This window comes from Chiloscyllium plagiosum, chromosome 21 (genome assembly GCF_004010195.1).
Source record: "Chiloscyllium plagiosum isolate BGI_BamShark_2017 chromosome 21, ASM401019v2, whole genome shotgun sequence".
Taxonomy (NCBI): Eukaryota; Metazoa; Chordata; class Chondrichthyes; order Orectolobiformes; family Hemiscylliidae; genus Chiloscyllium; species Chiloscyllium plagiosum.
Genome location: NC_057730.1, coordinates 45,559,171 through 45,580,156, shown reverse-complemented (window position 1 = coordinate 45,580,156; position 20,986 = coordinate 45,559,171). Strand labels below are relative to the sequence as shown.

The 20,986-nt window shown below is 43.2% G+C and overlaps 1 protein-coding gene across 4 annotated transcripts in view; it reads left to right on the top strand.

Annotated features, from left to right (window-relative positions):
- Positions 1–20,986, top strand: part of LOC122560826 (neuronal-specific septin-3-like) — a 464,551-nt gene that overhangs the window by 82,069 nt on the left and 361,496 nt on the right. For all 4 annotated transcript variants that reach the window (XM_043711963.1, XM_043711962.1, XM_043711961.1 and 1 more), the window contains exon 2: positions 16,117–17,529. In XM_043711963.1, the coding sequence (XP_043567898.1) occupies positions 16,278–17,529 (1,252 nt within the window). In that variant the 5' untranslated portion in view covers positions 16,117–16,277. The remainder of the gene's footprint in view (positions 1–16,116; positions 17,530–20,986) is intronic.

Below are 20,986 nucleotides of genomic sequence, written 5' to 3'. Positions count from 1 at the left end.
GGTAAGGGGTAAATGTAGGGGTATGGGTGGGTTACGCTTCGGCGGGTCGGTGTGGACTTGTTGGGCCGAAGGGCCTGTTTCCACACTGTAAAGTAATCTAAAAAAAAAAAAAATCTGATGTCAGGAGCAATTCATATATTTTCATTCTCCCAGTGTCTGCGTGAGTTTCCTCCGTGGGTTACGCTTCGGCGGGTCGGTGTGGACTTGTTGGGCCGAAGGGCCTGTTTCCACACTGTAAAGTAATCTAAAAAAAAAAAAATCTGATGTCAGGAGTAATTCATATATTTTCATTCTCCCAGTGTCTGCGTGAGTTTCCTCCGGGTGCTCCAGTTTCCTCCCACAGTCCAAAGATGTGCAGGTCAGATGGGTTGGCCATGCTAAATTGCCCGTAGTGTTCAGGGATGTGTGGGTTAGGTGCATTAGTCAGGGGAAATGTAGGGGAATGGGTCTGGGCGGAATACTCTTTGGAGAATCAGTGTGGACTTGTTGGGCCAAATGGCCTGTTTCCACACTGTAGGGATTCTATATATTAAAAAAAAATTCTGGGTATCGAGGTGACATTCTCACTCGGCATCGGCAAGACGCCTCTAAAGGTGGATTATTGTTTGTGTCCAGCCTCATTAACTGCATGTGCAGTCTCCTATCCTACCACCCGCAACAAGGAGACCACATCAAGAATTTTCAACTTGATAGTCTGAGTGGGTTCCTCCTGATTCTGACCCAAGGATCACCATCCTGGCACCAGCAGCTCTGGGCACATTCCGTGGGCAGTGACCTCTTACTATCAGATACTTTCCAGCCTCTTCACATCATTGTGGCGCCTCTCCTAGGCATTCATAGGATCCTTCTGTACTTGGAAGCTCAGGACAGACCAGGAACTATCATCGCAAGTACTGCTGCACTCTGGAACAACTCACAGATCGGACTCTGCTGCATCTTGGGGCCACTTGCTCACTCTCTCATCTCCAGCCTCCTTTGTCATTTTGCACTTTGGTCTGGTCTCCCTGCTAAAGCTGAAAATGTGTTGCTGGAAAAGCGCAGCAGGTCAGGCAGCATCCAGGGAACAGGAGAATCGACGTTTCGGGCATAAGCCCTTCTTCAGGAATGAGGAAAGTTTGTCCAGCAGGCTAAGATAAAAGGTAGGGAGGAGGGACTTGGGGGAGGGGCGTCGGAAATGTGATAGGTGGAAAGAGGTCAAGGTGAGGATGATAGGTCAGACTGGGGTGGGGGCGGAGAGGTCAGGAAGAAGATTGCAGGTTAGAAAGGCGGTGCTGAATTCGATGGATTTGACTGAGACAAGATGGGGGGAGGGTAAATGAGGAAACTGGTGAAATCCGAGTTCATCCCTTGTGGTTGGAAGGTTCCTAGGTGGAAGATGAGGCGCTCTTCCTCCAACCGTCGTGTTGTTGTGGTCTGGCGATGGAGGAGTCCAAAGACCTGCATATCAAGATGTTGTGAAACTTGAAAGAGTGCAGAAAATATTTGCAAGGATGTTGCCAGAGGTGGAGTGTTTGAGCTATAGGGAGTGGCTGAATAGACTGGGGCTGTTTTCCCTGGAGCATCAGCTGAGTGGTGACCTTTTATAGAGGTTTACAAAAACATGAGGGGCATGGATAGGGTAAGTAGCCAAGGTTTTCTCCCCGGGGTAGGGGAGTCCAGAACTAGCGGGCATAGGTTTAAAGCGAGAAGGGCAAGATATAAAAGGGACCTAAGAGACAACCTTTTCACACAGAGGGTGGTGCGTTTATGGAACGAGCTGCCAGAGGAAGTGATGGAGGCTGGAAACATTTAAAAGGCATCTGAATGGGTATATGAATAGGAAAGGCTTAGAGGGATATGGGCCAAGTGCTGGCCAATGGACTAGATTAATTAAGGATATCTTGTTGGCTGGATGAGTTGGACCAAAGGGTCTGTTTCTGTGCTGTAACTCTTGGACTGACCCTCAGACATTAGCCATGAAGCTCACGTTTTTCTTCGTGTCAGCACAGAGCTTGTCATTAGATTAGATTAGATTACTTACAGTGTGGAAACAGGCCCTTTGGCCCAACAAGTCCACACCGCCCCGCCAAAGCGCAACCCACCCATACCCTTACGTTTACCCCTTACCTAACACTACAGGCAATTTAGCATGGCCAATTCACCTGACCTGCACATCTTTGGACTGTGGGAGAAAACCGGAGCACCCGGAGGAAACCCACACAGACACTGGGAGAACGTGCAAACTCCACACAGTTAGTTGCCTAAGGCGGGAATTGAACCCGGGTCTCTGGCGCTGTGAGGCAGCAGTGCTAACCACTGTGTCACCATGCCGTCATGGTCATTAGCCGGCCTCAGTCAGGGGATCCTGCTGGAGAAGTCAGGGGCAGCCTGTGATATCTGTCCAATGACTTGGACACGACCACTCAGTCAGATGCTTGAGTCAGTCTGAGACAGAATCCTACCCTTTGTAAAAGGTGGAATCACATATCGACCAAGCAAGGAAAAGACATGAACAAATCAGTTATATTTTACAACAATCATTGTTAATTCTGCCACACAGTTCTTTTTATTCACAACTCTGTTTTACGAAAAGTACGCTCAACCCCATTCCTCCAATATAATGTCGCATTGGAAGACCATTTGACCCATTGTACTGTGCCAGCTCTTTGTCATGACTGAAGCTACCAGATGTATCAATGTGACTTTCTATTGCATCAGCTGCTGTGGCAGGATTTGAACTTGTCTCCAGGTCGTTAACCTGAATTTCTGGATAACTAAGTCAAGGGACTGTACTGCTCGGGCACCATCTCCTCACGAATGGAAAAGTTCAAATAATTTTTAAAAGGAAAGTTGTGTGTTGGATTCCTTTCACTTTTTGGAATCTGAATGATCCATTGCCACAGCCAATTTCTTAGTGCCCATTGCCAATGAATAACATGGTGCAGATTGAAGCAAGTAACTCAAGCTCATTGTTTCTGTCAGCCTGGCTGGAGCACAGGAAGGGAGAGAAGTTTCACGTGAAGTGAACGTGGAAGGAAGCTGTCGAATTTGTGTTGTGTCCTGGACTGGTGACTGAGAGCCTGTGAGATGATCTCTGCTCCACATGAGAGTGTGTTGGTTACAAAAGTGGCTGGTCTAGTTAAGAAAGGTTCATTCTCATCACAAAACATTTTGGCATGATTCTTTTCTACAAAAATTGAAACCACTCATGAGTAAAGAGTATACAACTATTTTTTTTTTAAGTGCCTTTATACCTTCCAAACATTTGAGACAAGACGGGCCTTGAATTAAGCTTCTATCAAGTTTTCTTTCTGGCAGCTAGTTTAGACAGCACGACAGTCTAATTACCAAATAAACGTTTCCATTTGCGAAAAGGGCGAAAATGCCTTTAACAGATTTAAAAGCAACAAAAGAGAGCTTGCATTGGCTTGTCTGTAACAAGGAATATAGCCCTTAAGGCAATGGAGCAATGGAACTAGATATTCAACTCATCACACATAATGAGTTCCAATCTCTTTAAACTGAATAAAGTGAAGCAGATGAAGGGACATTTCTTTCCAGAGGTATTGTGGTTCTCAATTACCTCAAATGTATCAAACCTTCAGTTGACATTTGAATGAATCGTTCAACCAATTCACTTCCTATCCATTTTATTACACGGTTACCTTGTAATGGCAAATTGACTAGAGTTCCCATTCCCAACTATCAAGGTTCTTGTGCGTTACCCATAATATGCAGAAACCCTTTGTTGTATCAGCATTCAAAGTCTGATGAATTGTACAGTGCATTTAGCCATAGAGTCATACAGCACGGAAATTGACCTTTCGATCCAACCAGTCAACACTGACTGTAATCCCAAACTAAACTAGTCCCACCTGCCTGCGTTTGGCCCATATCCCTCCAAGGTTTCTTATTCATGCACTTATCCAAATGTCTTTCAACCGTTGTAACTGTGTACCTGCATCCACCACTTCCTCCGGAAGTTCATTACACATACAAACCACTATGTGTGTAAAAACAAAAACAAAGTTATTGCTGAACAAAGAGACCTTGGAGTGCAGGTTCATAGCTCCTTGAAAGTAGAGTCCCGGGTAGATAGGATAGTGAATTTGGTATGCTTTCCTTTATTGGTCAGCGTATTGAGTACAGGAGTTGGGAGGTCATGTTGCAGCTGTACAGGACATTGGTTAGGCCATTTTTGGAATGTTGCGTACAATTCTAGTCTCCTTTCTATCGGAAAGATGTTGTGAAACTTGAAAGGGTTCAGAAAAGACTTATAAAGATGTTGCCAGGGTTGGAGGTTTTGAGCTAAAGGGAGAGGTTGAATAGGTTAGGGCTGTTTTCCTTGGAGCATCGGAGGCTGAGCGGTGACCTTATAGAGGTTTACAAAATCATGAGGGGCATGGATAAGATAAATAGACAAAGTCTTTTCCCTGGGATGGGGGGAGTCCAGAACTAGAGGACATTAGTTTAGGGTGAGAGGGGAAAGATATAAAAGGGGCAACTTTTTCACACAGAGGGTGGTACATGTATGGAATGAGCTGCTAGAGGAAGTGGTGGAGATGGTACAATTGCAACATTTAAATGGCATCTGGGTGGGTATATGAATAGGAAGGGTTTGGAGGGATATGGGCCGGGTGCTGGCAGATGGGACTAGATTAGGTTGGGATATCTGGTCGGCATGGATAAGTTGTTTCCATGCTGTACATTTGACTGTCTGTCTTTTTTTTTAATCTTTCACCTCTCACTTGAGAAACACCCCACCCAGGTCTTGAAATCTCCCAGAAAAGACACCTATCAATCACTTTCTCTATACCCAAAATTATTTTATAAATCTCTAAACGGTCATTCCCCAACCTCCTACGCTCAACTGAAAAAAGTCCCAGCCTCTCCTCAAAACTCAAACCCACCCCCTATTCCTAGCAACATACTGGTAAATCAACAAGAAAGTGAGGACCGCAGATACTGGAGATCAGAGTCATAGCGTGCGGTGCTGGGAAAGCACAGCCAGTCAGACAGCATCTGAGGAGCAGGAGCGTCAACATTGCAATCTGATGAAGAGCTTATGCTTGAAACGTCGAATCTCCTGCTCCTCGGATGCTGCCTGGCTGGCTGTGCTTTTCCAGCGTCACTCGTTTTGACCACATACTGGTAAATAGCCACTGAGTAACTGAGATACACAGACCAGGCAGGTTCCAGGTTTAATTCTCTGTCTTTCTAGAGATCATCAAACTCAGTTCAGGTCATAAAAACAACAGTGTGGTTGCCTACTCAAGCAGACCAGACGCTAATCAGGCCTCCGTTCCCTCTGATTAGCAGGATCAGGCCTTGATGTATTTCCTTCAGTGATGGCATAACTTGGCAGTATTCATTGACCAAACTGAGCTCTGGGAATAATGGTCTCTTGGGAAACTTTCTGTTGATCCATACAAGAGAATGGAAGTGAAGCTTCAGCTTAGCATGGAGAATATTCAGAGAGCCGTGAATAATGCTGAGCAGCATACCCGAGGAAGGATATTTTATTGGCCCAAGTGTGGAACCATAGTATCATTCTAATAAATCCCCACTGCCATGAAAGCATCCTTTGTGACCAAATGAAATTGAATCTACCTGCTAGAAGACCTTTAATTGAATCATTTCTTTAAAAAGAAACTGAAGCCACATTCCAATGACTTGAGCTCATAGCCAAAGATGCATCACTACACCCTCCACAATTCGACATCATTGAAATACAACCTATCCCTCTACAGAGATAATGACCTCAAAGGAACCTGAATGAACCGCATCCTCCTAACCCACTATCACAGTGTCATAGTCACTCATCTGAATGAAGTTGAACAAACCACTTGGACAACTGGATACTGGCAGAGACCGGAATTCCCCAGAGTAACCTAATCCATGTCACCATTGGAATAGAGTGGCCTTGACCTTGGGTTGCTGTGCAGTTGAAGTGAGAAGATCGTGTGACAATACAGAGCTGAAAATGTGTTGCTTCCTGTTCCCTGGATGCTGCCTGACCTGCTGCGCTTTTCCAGCAACACATTTTCAGCTCTGATCTCCAGCATCTGCAGACCTCACTTTCTCCTCATGTGACAATACAACCTTTTATTGTGGGTTTTAATTCCTGCTTTCTCTGCAGGATCAGGAAAGCTGGGGGGGAAAAAAACAAATACCGGAGAAACTCCTGTGTATCTGTAGAGAGAAAGAAAATAGTGGTAAGGCTTTGAGTCTGAAATGACTCTTGCTTCTTCTTCAGACCAGTTCAAAAGAAGAGTCCCTGGACTCAATGTTAACTCTGTTTCTGTCTCCATAGATGCTTTGTTTTTTTTTATTTTGGATTTCCAGCATCCACAGTATTTTGTATTTATTTGAAAAGTTGAAGGAACAAGTTTCAGAGTGGGTTCTGTCCTTTTTTATTTTTCTCTCCTCTGTCTCCCTCTGCAAACCAACCCCCCACCACCACCCCTCTCTATATGCCCTCCATTCACACTCACTCCCTCTCTCTCTCTGTCTCTCTCTCTCTCTCTTCCCCTGCCCCTTCATATGGAGCAACAGGGTTGACATTTCAACTCCTGAATGTTAACTCGGTTTCTCTGTCCACTTCTGTTTTTGCTTGTTTCAGATCTCCGGCAAGCTTTATCTCTGTCAAGCTGCCTAAGAATCTTATAAAAGATGTGAATCCCTGCAATGGACTCAGACTTTGTCTGTTTAACCAAAATGAAACATTTGGTGAAGGAAGTTCTCCACAAGGAAGCTTCTAAAATCAAATGGAAAGCATGAATTCATGGTTAGGAAAGAATAGCAACATCAGTTTGGTGTTAATTAAAATCGCACTGAGAACATGAGCTAGGTTTTGCTTTGTTGTTCAAGCTCATTATGCTTCAGTTCTACATACAGTTCAGCACGGTGGCTCAGTGGTTAGCACATTGCTGCCTCACGGCAGGGGTCATGATTCAATTCCAGCCCATCTGTGTGGTTTACACATTCTACCCCCCCCCCCACCCTGTCAGCGTTGGTATCCTCCCAGTGCTCCGGTTTCCTCCCACAGTCCAAAGATGTGCAGGTTGGGTGGCTTAACCTTGCTAATTTACCCAAAAAGTGTGGTGCTGGAAAAGCACAGCCAGTCAGGCAACATCCGAGAAGCAGGAGAGTCGACGTTTCAAGCAGAAGCTCCTCATCAGGCATGAGAAGCTTATGCTCAAAACGTCGACACTCCTGCTTCTCAAATGCTGCCTGGCTTGTGCTTTTGCAGCACCACCCTTTTTGACTGATGTCCAGCAACTGCTGTCCTCACTGTCTTCTAAATTACCTATAGTGATGTGTAGGTTAGGTGAGTTAGCCATGGAGGTGCAGGGTTACAGGGAGGGGGTGGGTCTGGACAGGATGCTGTTTGGAGGGTCAGTGTGAATTCAATGGGCTGAATGGTCTGCTTCTGCACTGTAAGGATTCTATGATTCGACAGTGCTTGTGGCTGGTGTATTTATCCCAGAACTACTGAATTGACCAAGAAACTTTAAATGAGTGTGGAATAACTTCTACTCCATGGGTGCTGTGGCTGGTGCCCGCTTTGCAACAAGGCTACATATACATATTAGTTTGTTTTGACACCTTTTACAAGCTGCCCTGATTACATTGAACTTTAACCTTTGAATAGTAGTTGTAAGTTTCCTCGGTTTGTAAAACAGAGCAGACAAATGTTGTTTTAAAATGGCCATAAAACTAGTAGTGAGTACAGTACTGCCCAGGTATAAGCTTCTTAAATTGGTGTGAAATACAGAGCATAATGCTTGTCTATCAAGTCAGAGGTTGTGCTTAGTGATGCTGGAGTTGAATTTTGTGCAGGACCATAACGGGCATTTGTGCAAAATTCCTTTGTGCCTTATTTCATAATGGGGCTGTTGGCCAATTTAGTTTTTAAAAGATAATGGCTTTTAAATTTTAAAGAACAAAGAATTGATTTGCAGATGTGCTTACACAGTGGAGCTACATTTTGATTAAATTGGTCAAGAACCAAAATGTAGTTTCCAATTTAGAATTTGTAAAATAGAGTTTGATTTTTTTTTAGAACCACACCTGTACATCATAACATGTTGTTCTTCACATTTTTTTTTACCAATGTTTTGGTTGGGATCCGTCACAGGTCAGATTTCTTATTTTCCATTGTGACAGCAGATTCCTGGGCTCTAAGTAAAACTTTACTTGAGATGGATGGGGTGCTCATCTTGCATATTTCGTGGGTTTAAGAAGGCTTTCCAGGTTCTGTACTTCAATGCAGGAAGGTAAAGAAAACATTCGACACTTCCAGCTGTTCTCACCCCAGTTTTATAACCTGGCCACTCCCTAAGCCAGGAATTTATAAGCAGCTGCCAATCTACAAAAACCTGCCGCCAAAATGACCCTGTAATTGACTTCAGGGTGTGCCTATTTAAACCACACTTCCAGAGGCAGTACCTGAGCAAGTGGCATTAAAGACAACAGACAGGAGTTAAACACTGACCTTATTGTTGCAGCTAACCTGACAATTGCACCACTCACTAGCTGATCTCCCATATCACTGCTTGCAGGTAATGTTTCACAAAAGCCTTTTACTTAATCCCAATAATGTACACAATCGTCTCCCAACCCCCAATCAAACCTTGAGTTAGAAACGTTTTAAACATAAAGGCAGCAATTAATTCAAATAACCTTAGAACCAGTAGTTAACTTTGCCTCAGAGAAAGGCAGCCTGGATGTTTCCTCTGATCCAGAACAATCCACAGAATCATAGCTCGACTCAGTACGGGCCTTTTGTCTCTCTGTTAAATCAGGGCAATGACTTAACTCTTTCAAAGGTGAATCTTGTGACAAACAATGCCAAAATTGTCCAGGAATGTCTTTCCACAAAATGTAGGACTAATTGAATCCAGTCAGTCACTGTCCCATCAGTGCACTCTTAAATCATTAGGAAAATAATGGAAGGTAGTGCTATCAAGTAGCACTCACTTAGCAATATCCACACCAAAGATCTGCAGCTTAAGTGGGTTGACCATATTACATTGCCCATAGTGTCCAGGGATGCACAGGCTAGATGAATTAGTGATGGGAAATGTAGGGTTATAGGATAAGGGGTGTGGGTGCAATGCTGTTCAGAGGGTCAGTGTGGACTCAATGGGCTGATTGGCCTGCTTCCACTCTGCAGGGATTCAATGATTCTATGAATATTCTGCTCACTGACGGAACTCCACTATCAGGACCACTCTAGTCCTGACCCCATTACAACCTTGGCCCAAACCAGAATAGAAGAGCTGAACTCCAGAGGTGAACTGAGATCGAATGTCCTTGACATCAAGGCCACATTTAACCAAGTGTGGCATTGAGTAGCCCTATCAAAAGTGGAATCTGTGGGAAACAAGGGGAAACTCTCTGCTGGTTGGGGGTCTTATATATGGCATAGAAGAAAGATGGTTGTGGTTGGAGGTCTGTCATATCAGCTCCAGGACATCTCTGAGGGAGTTCCTCAGGTTAGTGTCCTAGGCCCAACCGTCTTCAGCTACTTCAGCAATAACCTTTTCTCCAAGATAAGGTCAGAAATGGGAATGTTCAGCAGCATTCACCACTCCTCTGACAATGAAGCAGTCCGTGTTCAAGTCAGTAAGAGCTGGACAACATTTAAGCCGAGTCTGATAAATAGCAAACAACAGTTTACACCACAGAAATGCCAGACAATGATCATCTGCAGCAAGACAGAATCTTAGTATCTCCCCCGGCACTATGGTCACTGCCCACATGCAGTGAAGTAATTTTTAAAATTTATCCCTGAATATTTCTGTAGCATCATGTACTCTTTCACAATGTAATAAAGTAATATTTTAGAGTCTATGAGCTGCTCCATAAGCATGTAACCATAATGACCTGGATTTTGCAATTGTCATTACGGAGAAATGATTGTAATTTTCTGCATTCACAAGCACACAGCACATGGCGAAAATAATAAACTATGGAAATCCAGGAGATGCTGGCAGTGTTGTTCTGCTCTTTTATGCAGTGTGTTGAATTTCTAATGGGTAGAACTCTTTAAAATCACTTGGGTTAATGTCTTACATTCTAACCTTGCTCAGCCAACACCAAAACTTGGTATGCCTTGTTGAATGGTGATTATCTAGGTTTTTAAGTGTTGGAATTACCTATGAACAACCTCTCCCACCCGGAAAATTAATTTTATGCTCATGAAATGTCTAATTTCTCTATTGTAATATTTCCACAGGGTTCAATTATTTTAATGTCAATATTCAATACACTAATTGGCTTGCGCTCATCAGGCGATTTCACACGAATACCAATTTAGGGGGAGAAAACAGCTTTTATACTGTATGAGAGGACAGTGCTGAGTGTTTGGAAAGTCCGCTCTGATCGAGGTATTGCCATAGAGGATGCACCAATTAATGATTGGCAGTTCACTGCCATGCTATTCTCTTTAATTTGAAATGTTTGTGAATAGTCCTGATGCGTGGAAAACAGAAGGCTTCAGCAACAATTCTTTAAGTTTGTGCTTTTTCAGGTTCCTCTGTGAATGTCCAGTCTTTACTTGTCTCTATGAAATTATTAAAAGTGATAATCAGTGTTGTTCTGAAGAAGGGTCACTGGACCCGAAAAGTTAACTCTCTTTCTCTCCACAGTTTCTACCAGACCTGCTGAATTTTTCCAGCAAGTTGTTTTGTTTGTGATGAATACATTTTGCAAAGATATGATTCTGCAGACGGTGGAAATCTGAAATAAAAACAAAGCTAGCTGGAATTAATCAACAGGTCAGGCAGAAACAAAGGGACTGGAATAGGCCATTCAGCCCATTGACTCTGTCCTGGCAATTAATACAATTATAGCTGATTGATTGAATCCTTCTATGCCTGTTACTAATCCCATCTTTATAATGCTATCAATCTCTAATCTAAACATCTCCACCAATTTAACTTCCCTTTGAAGGGGAAGTGATTACCTAGCATTATTGCTGGTCTGTTAATCCAGAGATTCAGCTAATATTCTGTGGACCCAGGTTCAAATCCTGTCATTGCAGGGCAGTTGCTTTGGAATTCAATTTTTTTAAAAATCTGGAGTTAAGGATCTCGTGATGACCATGAAACAATTGGGGATTGTTGGAAAATCCACCTGGTTCATTAATGCCCTGTAGAGAGGGAAACTACTATCCTTACCTGGTCTGGCTGACACATGACTCCAAACCCACAGCAATGTGGTTGACTCTTAACTGCCCCCAAGGTAATTAAGGATGAGCAATAAATGCTGGCCTAGGCAATGATGCCTTCATCCATGAATTAAAAAAAACATACTCAACATCTGAGCTCTTTGTGGTAGAGAATTTCATAACCCTCTGTGTAAAATGTTTTTCCTTATTTCAGACTCTCATGCCATCTCTTTTTATAGTTCACTTGTACCCCTTTTCTCCACAACCAGAGGGAACTACTTATCCACATCTGCTATGTCAATCCCTTTTAGTAAATGTTAAAAGTAAAATGCTATTGATGCTGGAAATCTGAATCAAGCACATTAAATGCTGGAGAAATTCCGAAATCCCCTTTTTAAGTATTTTGTAAGTTTTTCAATGAGATCACCACCTCTCATCCTGCAAAACTCTAGAGACTACAAGCCCAGTTTGTCCGTGCTTTCTTCACAGGATCGCCAACCATCCTGGGAACAAATCTGTGAACCATGTGGAGTCTTTTTTTTCCCTACAGGGGAAGGAACAGAATTAATGTTTGGATGATTTTTAACTCAATCACAATTGTCTCTTTGAAAGGTCATTGAACTGCAACATTTAACTCTCTTTAGTGATGCAGTCAGGCCGGTTGAGTATATCCAATGTTTCTTTTAGATGTAATTTTACTTCCTCATTGCTGAGTGTCCACACCTGTCTCTGTAATTGACTGTTAAACTGGATGGAGTACAGAGATTCCCTCCAAGTAAAGACAGAAGCGAATGAATGGTCTGAGAAATTAAATCCTGGGCATCGAGATCGCAGAATCAGCTGGGGGTGGCTTTCCTTTGAGGTCAGCAGTGCACGGCACCACTTTGCTGTTCACTGTAGAATCCAGGCCGTGATCATTCACTTGCAAGATTTCTACCATGCAGGGCTTTGAGAATGCATGAATCCATACATTGTCACTGTGTGATTTCGTTGAGTTCCTAACTGAGGAGACTATGATGCACCAATTTGGCTCAGTTACGTGGGAAGGTTTTATGAATGCAAACTGAATCTCTCTCACCCAGAGGAACTCACTGCCTGTAAGGCTGGTCGAGGCAGAAACCCTCATTTGGAAGTGCATTTACAATATATAGACAAGGCTATGGGACAAGTGCCGGGAAATGGGGACAGAATAGTTAGGTGCTTATTTTTTTACTGGTGTGGACTCAGTGGGCTGTAGGGCCTTTTTCTGTGCTATCAACTTCTGACACTATGACACACTATGCACTCAGTAAATGCTAGCCTGTGATGTCCACATCCCATGAATGAATCTTTGTTTAAAATAAAAAAGCAGCTCTCTGTTTTTCACAGTTGATTGAAGGTGAAATTGGCCTTTGGTGCTAATGTTAGTGAACAGGCAGGCTGGTTAGATAGGTGCTGGAGATGTGTTGCTGGAAAAGCGCAGCAGGTCAGGCAGCATCCAGGGAACAGGAGAATCGACGTTTCGGGCATAAGCCCTTCTTCAGGAGTTAGATAGGTGGTCCACTGAGTTCCAGTCTTACCTTCCGTTCACTGTGAGTAGATTCCACTCAAAATTATTAAGCTCCGGGAAACAACTTTTTGCAACCTTGTAGCTTCGTGACATCATCCCAGAGGCTCAAGTCACAAAGTTTTGACATAATTTTTCCAGATGAGTGACTAGTTAGTTGCCTGAGATGTGTTTGGTGAAGTGCTGGAGCAACAGTATGACTGAACCTTGGCTGCTTGTACAAATAGAGCCACTTCAAACCTGCTCGTTGTTTGTAACAACACTTATAAGCTGGTCGTATTACTGTGTGTGTAGCAGGGCATGGACAGCTTCTCACTATGGGAGAGTGCACCTCCCACTGACCATACACACTCACCAGGAGCCATATGTTTTTCCTTTTTGCAGGATGTCCCAGACTGGCCTGTGGAATCCATTGTCAACCTGCCCAGCCCTGGAGGGTTGCGTGGGGTGGGGGGAGTGGGGACAGAGGTCAGCTTTGCCAGTCTAAAAGGAGCATCCAGCCTCTTGGTGTTCCCTGACCTGACTTGCTCCAGGTCTTCCCACAGAACTCTGCACCTAAACTCATGAAGCACATCTTGAGAGGACCCAGCACCATAATAAGATCAGGTCTGACCCCTAAAGCCCTGCAGATCCAAGATAAGGGATCAGTTGTCGGCAGCAATGTAAATATCTTTCTAGGGCCCCATCCCTTATGCCAATGAATAGGAAATGGGGAGTTTCTTCACTTTTCATAGAATCCCTACAATGTGGAAACAGGCCATTTGGCTCAACAAGTCCACACTGAACCTCGGAAGAAAAACCCACCCAGACTCATTCCCCTACCCTATATTTACCCCTGACTAACGCACCTAACTTACACATCCCTGAACTTTATGGGGCAATTTAGCATAGCAAATTCACCTCCCCTGCATATCTATGGATTGTGGGAGGAAACCCAGACAGACAGGGAGAATGTGCAAACTCCACACAGACAGTCGCCTGCGGAATTGAACCAGGGTCCCTGGTGCTGTGAGGCAGCAATGCTAACCAATGAGCAACTGTGCTGCCCCTTGTTACGACCCGTCCTGTAAAGTATTCATATTCTATATAAAACGTTTTATTTTTAGCAAGACTTAAAATGGTCTAACACTTTGAATTGCTAAAATATATATAGTTACTGTAAATAAGCTCTACACTATTTCTGACACTTCAAAGCATCATTTGCATGTTGTATGTTATTTGCACATATAATGTCATAAAATAAGGAGAAAGTGAGGACTGCAGATGCTGGAGAGTCAGAGTCAAAAAGTGTGTTGCTTGAAAAGCACAGCAGGTCAGGCAGCATCCGAGGAGCAGGAGAGTCGATGTTTCGAGTGTAAACTCTTCATCAGGAATGTCATAAAACCGTCTCGTAGAGCTAAGTCCGAGGAAATCTGACTTTATCCAGAGCATGAAGAAGCCGAAACTGGGGCAAATGCAGTCTGGAATAGTCCCGTGTGGGTTTGCTGGTGGGGTCTCTGGTGTGTGATGTGGAAAGTAAATGTCATTCAGGCTGGGGTCTGTGGTAACTTGCTGTTTCTATACGATAGGCTTTTTTCCATGAAAGACTTCATAAGGACATTTAAAAGTGTTAATTGTCCATCAATGCAGTGACACACCCTCATATATTAAAAGCAAAAGTTAAGTTTGACACCATTTGTATATGTTTCCAAAGTAATTAGGATTAACCAAGATGTTCACAAATGTTAACCCACCCCTTTCCGCCTTCCGCAAAGACCGTTCCCTCCGTGACTACCTGGTCAGGTCCACACCCCCCTACAACCCACCCTCCCATCCTGGCACTTTCCCCTGCCACCGCAGGAACTGTAAAACCTGTGCCCACACCTCCTCCCTCACCTCTATCCAAGGCCAAAAAGGAGCCTTCCACATTTTTCAAAGTTTTACCTGCACATCCACTAACATCATTTATTGTATCCGTTGCTCCCCATGCGGTCTCCTCTACATTGTTCAACAGTTTCCTCATTTCCCCTTCCCCCACCTCACCCTAGTTCTAAACTTCCAGCTCAGCACTGTCCCCATGACTTGTCCGGACTTGTCCTACCTGCCTATCTCCTTTTCCACCTATCCACTCCTCCCTCTCCTCCCTGACCTATCACCTTCATCCCCTTCCCCACTCACCCATTGTACTCTATGCTACTTTCTCCCCACACCCACCCTCCTCTAGCTTATCTCTCCACGCTCCAGGCTCACTGCCTTTATTCCTGATGAAGGGCTTTTGCCCGAAACGTCGATTTCGCTGCTCGTTGGATGCTGCCTGAACTGCTGTGCTCTTTCACTAATCCAGAATCTGGTTTCCAGCATCTGCAGTCATTGTTTTTACCTCTGTTTTATTGTTGGGCTAGTTTTAACTTTGAATTTAAAAAAAGTATAATTTGAGCTGGCAAAATTGATAGTTGGGCTAAATTACATTGCTCAGATTTCAGTCATCACTTTTCAGTTCCTCTGGTATGGGATATTTTGTTGGTATTGACAAGTTAAGTTAATAGGGACATATATATCTTTTGAATGGAGTTTTTTGTGCACTTAGTTTTATAATTAATCACATTTTGTGTAAGGAAAATACACTGCCTGGGATTTGTAGATTAGTAATAATGTTTTGTCCTGACTTGCCTGGTTTGAATCGATATAGTAGATGTTCCCTATTTCTGTTTTGTACTTACCACACAGAACCCCAAACAGATGTATGCTGCATGTAGAAGCCTTCCTATTAATCTTCAGTGTCACAAATACATGGCTGTACCTAGCACTAGACACTGAATTTCTTATGACCTAATACTGGACTTATTAATCACTGACCCCAAACGCTTCGGAGCTGTCTGATTGTGTGTGCATAGCAATCATCACTGAGAGAACACTCCAAGACACATGATGCCACAAGAAAAAGGAATTGGAAAGTTTTATAAAGTACATTGTTGCTAAGTGGTGAAATGTGCTCAAAATAAGGACGATGCTCGACATGGCAGAATATAAAGAAGGTTCCAGCTTCATTCATAAAATAAATCCAAGGCCTGTATGAACATTGTGTAATAACTGAGGATTGCTGAGAGAAGGCCCATTTTGTCAAGGTTTTTGCCTTGCATTCGCCAGCAGTGCTGAAGCCCTGTACCTACAATAAGCGTGATAATTGTTTACAAATCCACAGTGATCCTGTAAAGCTTCAGACAATGAGCACTTATCATGGAAGGAATACTGAGAATATTTTAAACTAAATCCTCTTAATTTTACATTTCAATTGAAAATAGTAATGAAGGTCTCTTATCCTATACACAAGCCCTGAGTATCAGTTGAGTCACATTTTTTTATAATGTATTATCTTGCTTGTGTTTATTTAAACAACAAAGCATTTTGTAATTTATTTATTTTTATATGTCAACAGCTCTGAAACGGTCTTTTGAGATTGACGATGTGGATGACGGATCATCATTATCTCCAACTTCTCCACTGAACACTCCTTTTCATCCTGCTCCAGCATCTGTATTGTCATCCAAGGTCACTGAAAGCTTTGTCACCAGTACGCCCTCTCCACCCTCTTATCACATGAGGATCGGGAGGAGTTCAAGTTCAATACCGGGGGCTGGTTCATCTCAGAATAGAAAAGTTACTTCAAGCCAATCCTTTAATCAAGGGTCCAAGCCACTTCCCAGAGCCAATGGAAATACGGCAGTCTCTTTAGCTTACGTCTCTTCCTTCCAAAACAAAACCAATCCAAATGGCTTCCCTCAGTCTTCCAGAGCGGATTTTGAGATTGACCGGATGCATGGTTCGACATCCAGCCTTGTGTATCCATCGCCTTCAAAATCCAACTCTTTGTTGACCCCACTTCAAAGTTCGCTGAGACGCAATGATTCGGGTACTAAAGCAAACCACGTATCTTCCCCAACTTTGAAGAAATACTCTTCGCAGGGCAATGTGTTCCCCTCAGTAGTCCATCCTTCTGTGATCTCTGCCAACGTAGGCACAGCCAATCATGGTTCCATGCCAGCTCTTGATCTCCATATTGCTGATGAAGACCTCACCGTGGAGAACAAACCAGCATTCAATCCATTGCTCAAGACAGATGCAGCTCCGCACTCCACGCTAAGGTCTCAACTCTCTCAATGTGGCCAAGTACCCAAAACAAGGATAGGACTGAAAGAGGAGCACATCACTTTGGCTGACACACTCTCCAGTTTACGATTGAATTCTATATCAAATCAGCGAGAACAGAGGTCTGTACCTAATGATTCGTTTTCCATCAGTCTTCGCGACACCATGAATACAGCTCTGGGGAGCGTGATTCCAGCTGATGACCCTACAGCAAGATCACAGCCGAGATCACAAACCAGCCAGACTGTAACAAGTATCAGCTCATCCCCGGTTCCCTTGACAAGATCGAAACAGGGTGTTTCGTTTGTCTCTGTGCGGAGTAACGTGCAACAATCTGGAGAATCCACTCCCTCTGCTATGAATGTAGAGTCCAGCTCTCAATCCATGCATGAGATGCTTCCAATCAGGCTGGTGACCCAGCCACAATTAGCTCCTCCTCATACCTCTGTGCCAGAGTTCAAAACAAAGCTAATGCAGGACTCTAGACCACGTGAGGATCCAGTGTTATCTCCTCAGACAAAGGAAAGTCCTCGATCTGAGATGAAGACACCTCCTGCCTTCTCAAAATCAACTAAAGTCGGGATAAACTGTCTCAATCGTGACTATCAACCAACAGCGAGTCTCTACCACGATGAGAAAGTGGAGAAGGGATTGCCGGATCTAAGCTTTGAAACAGAAGTCAACATGCAGCTCAAGAAGCAAGGTAAGATCTAGCTTTTCAACAATTGTAAAGCTTTAGTATCTTATTGTTTTATATTGAAAGCATAAAATACTTCACTGATTTCACATTCAAATAATTGTTGTTTCATATATCAGGACTTGTCTTTTGAGAAAAACAAACAATTCAGTTTTAATTGGAAAAGACTGCAAATTAAGGTTAATTGTTTTCAAAATGGCCAACCACCATATGCAACGTGCCATAAATTGCCCTCCATGTGTGTGGAAGGAGATTGAGAGCAGCCTTGTATCAAATATCCTGCTGACCCTTGCTGTGATGACTGAAACTGGGACCAGAAAAGCTTTGCAAGGAAGGAGAAAAGAAGAAAGATTTGACTGATAAATTATTGTGAGGTGTACTCGAGAGGGAGGTTGGGATTTTTATTTAGGTATGAAAGGCATCAAAGTGTATAGAGAAAACTGTGGCCAGAAAAATGATGTCAAGTTAGAGGCAACCATGTTCATATCAAATGGCTTGAGGGACCAAATGGCCTACTTCTGCTTTTAGTTTCTAAGATGTAAAACCTTTGTGCTTAGTACATCAAGCTTTCATTGCAAATTTTTGAGTGGCTTTTTTTTTGTTTTAGCATTGTCTTTGTTTTTAAAGGAATTTGCTTAGATTCTATGAACCATAGAAACACTACTGCAGCAAAACAATTTAGCCTGTTAAGGGGATGGATAAAGGGGAACTTTCAGACATGGATTTTGAAAAAGTGTTTGGTAAGGTTTCATGTCAAAGATTGCTGCACAAGAAGAGAACACAGGATGTAAGTAAAAACATTGATAAATGATTGGTTAGCTAACAGGAAAGGGAGGTGATAATGGTATTATTGCTTGACTATTAATCCACAAATCCAGGCAGTGTTCTCAGTTTGAATCCTGCCAAAGCAGATTATGGAAGTTTAATTTCATAAGAATCCGGAATTAAGGGTCTAATGATGACCCAGAAACTGAGGAAAAACCCATCTGGTTCACTGATGTCCTTTTTAAGGAAGGAAATTTGCTGTCCTTACCTGATCTGGTCTACATATTTTAGAATTTAGATTTAGGTTTTATTGTCACATGTACTCAAGTACAGGATGCAAGATAAATGTTGCCACATAGATCATCTAGTACCTAATGTGGTTGACTCTTAACTGCCCTCAGTGCAATTAGGGATAGACATTAAATGCTGACCTGGTCTAGCCAAAGAGGCCAGATTCCTGTGAATGAATAGAAGAAAAGGAAATGGAGAGTGGAGATAAATAGATCTTTCAGTTTGGCAAGCTGTAACTAATGGAGAGCCAGGTGGATCAGTACTGAGACCTGAACCATTTACAATTTATATCAGTGACATGGGCAAAGGGACTGAAAATTGGTAAGAAATTAAGCTGTGAAGATAGCTGAAAATCTCTGCAGAGGGGTATAAATATAATTGAGAGGGAGCAAAAAAGTTTAGCAGCCAAAGTTTTTATTGTGGATAGATGTGAACCTGACTATTGTAGCAGGAGGAGTAGACAAGTAACATATTCTTTTAATGGGGAGTAGGTACTGAACTCTAAGGTCCAGAGGGATGTGGATCGTCATACATGAATCACCTGAAAATAGTTGCAAAAGCAGCATGTGATTAAGATGGCAAATGGAATAGTTTATTACAGGAGAACTGAAGTATAAAACTGGAAATGTTTTGCTACGTCAAGAGAGCATTAGTAAGGTGGCATCTTGGAATGCGATGTACAATTTTGGTCTCCTATTTGCATCCTTTCTTAAATAATGTTAAGAGGTACTTCACAGAGGATGTTCACTTGACTGATGGGGATGGGCATTAGCTCATGACAAATTGTCAGACGTTTCCTGGGCCTCTCTTCATTGGAATTTAGAAGATTAAGAGGTGATCTGATTTAGTCATGTAATGTGATTTAGATTGGAAACTGCGAGGGTGTTTCTTTGAGAGAGGCTGGAACTGGAGGTCAGAGCTTAAGAATTCGAGGTCTCCCTATTAATGAGGGTGATTTTCTTTCTTGTTGTTATATGTAACTCGCTTCCCAGAAAGCAGTGGTGGCTGGGTAATTTAATTTATTTGACGTAGAGATTTTCGTAAGAAAAGGCAGTCAAGGATTCTGGAGCGCTGAGGGAAATGTAGAATTGGGGGCCCCAACCAGGCCGGCCATGACCTTAGTGAATGGCGGAACAGGTGGTTAGAAGCCTTTTTATATTCAATCATACAATACAGAAGAGGCCCATCAGCCCATCGGGTCATATCTGCCAAAATACACTCAGCTATGCTAGTCCTACTTTCCCATACTAGGCCCAGAACCTTGAATGTGATGGCATTTCAAATCCTTATCAAAGTACTCTTTTAAAGGTTGTGATATTTCTCACCTTAACTACTCTCCCAGGTAGTTCATTCCAGATTCCCACCACCCTCTGGGTGAAAAGGTTTTTCCTCAAATTCCTTCAAAATCTTGCAGAATTTAAACCAGCAGATTCTTTGAGCTGAAAATGCTTCCGTGCAATGGTTATTGAGGCTATTACAAGAAGAGAATAGGTGAATATTTGTAAAGGCAGGATTTGAAGACGGGGGAAAGAAAGCGGGAAATGAGATTAATTAGATTCAGCTGAACGAGCACAAGCTCAATAGGACAGATGTTGAAACTTTATTGCTGGAACAGCACAGCAGGTCAGGCAGCATCCAGGGAACAGGAGATTCGACGTTTCGGACACAGGCCCTTCTTCAGGAATGAGCAGAGAGTGTTCAGCAGGAGAAGATAAAAGGTAGGGAGGAGGGACTGGGAGGAGGGGCGTTGGAAATGTGATAGGTGGAAAGAGGTAAAGGTGAAGGTGATAGGTCGGAGTAGGGTGGAGGCGGAGAGGTCAAGAAGAAGACAGCAGGTCAGGAAGGCGGTGCCGGGCGGGAGGGACCCGGCTGAGACAAGGTGGGGGGAGGGGAGATGAAGAAACTGGTGAAGTCCAAGTCCATCCCCTGCGGTTGGAGGGTTCCCAGTCGGAAGATAAGACGCTCCTCCTCCGACCATCGCGTTGTTGTGGTTTGGCGGTGGATGAGTCCAATGACCTGCATATCCTCGATGGAGTGGGAGGGGGAGTTGAAATGCTGTGCTACAGGGTGATTGGGTTGGTTCGTCATTCACTGTGCCTCATTTCCTTTTTGTTAACGTCAATGGTAAAAAAGACTGAGCAGAGTTTGATAAAATGTCATAGATTTCAGAAAGATTTTATTAGATTGTGTGCGCAATTCAGGACTTAAGGTCTTAACTCATGCCTTCAGTAGGATTCTAAAATCTAATGGATTTACAAAACAAAATTGATAGATTAAGTGAATATGCAAAACTGTAGCAAATGGAGTTTAAAAGAATAGAATTAGGTACCTTCTAAATGGTGGGAGAAAGTGAGGACTGCAGATGCTGGAGATCAGAGTCGAGAGTGTGGTGCTGGAAAAGCACAGC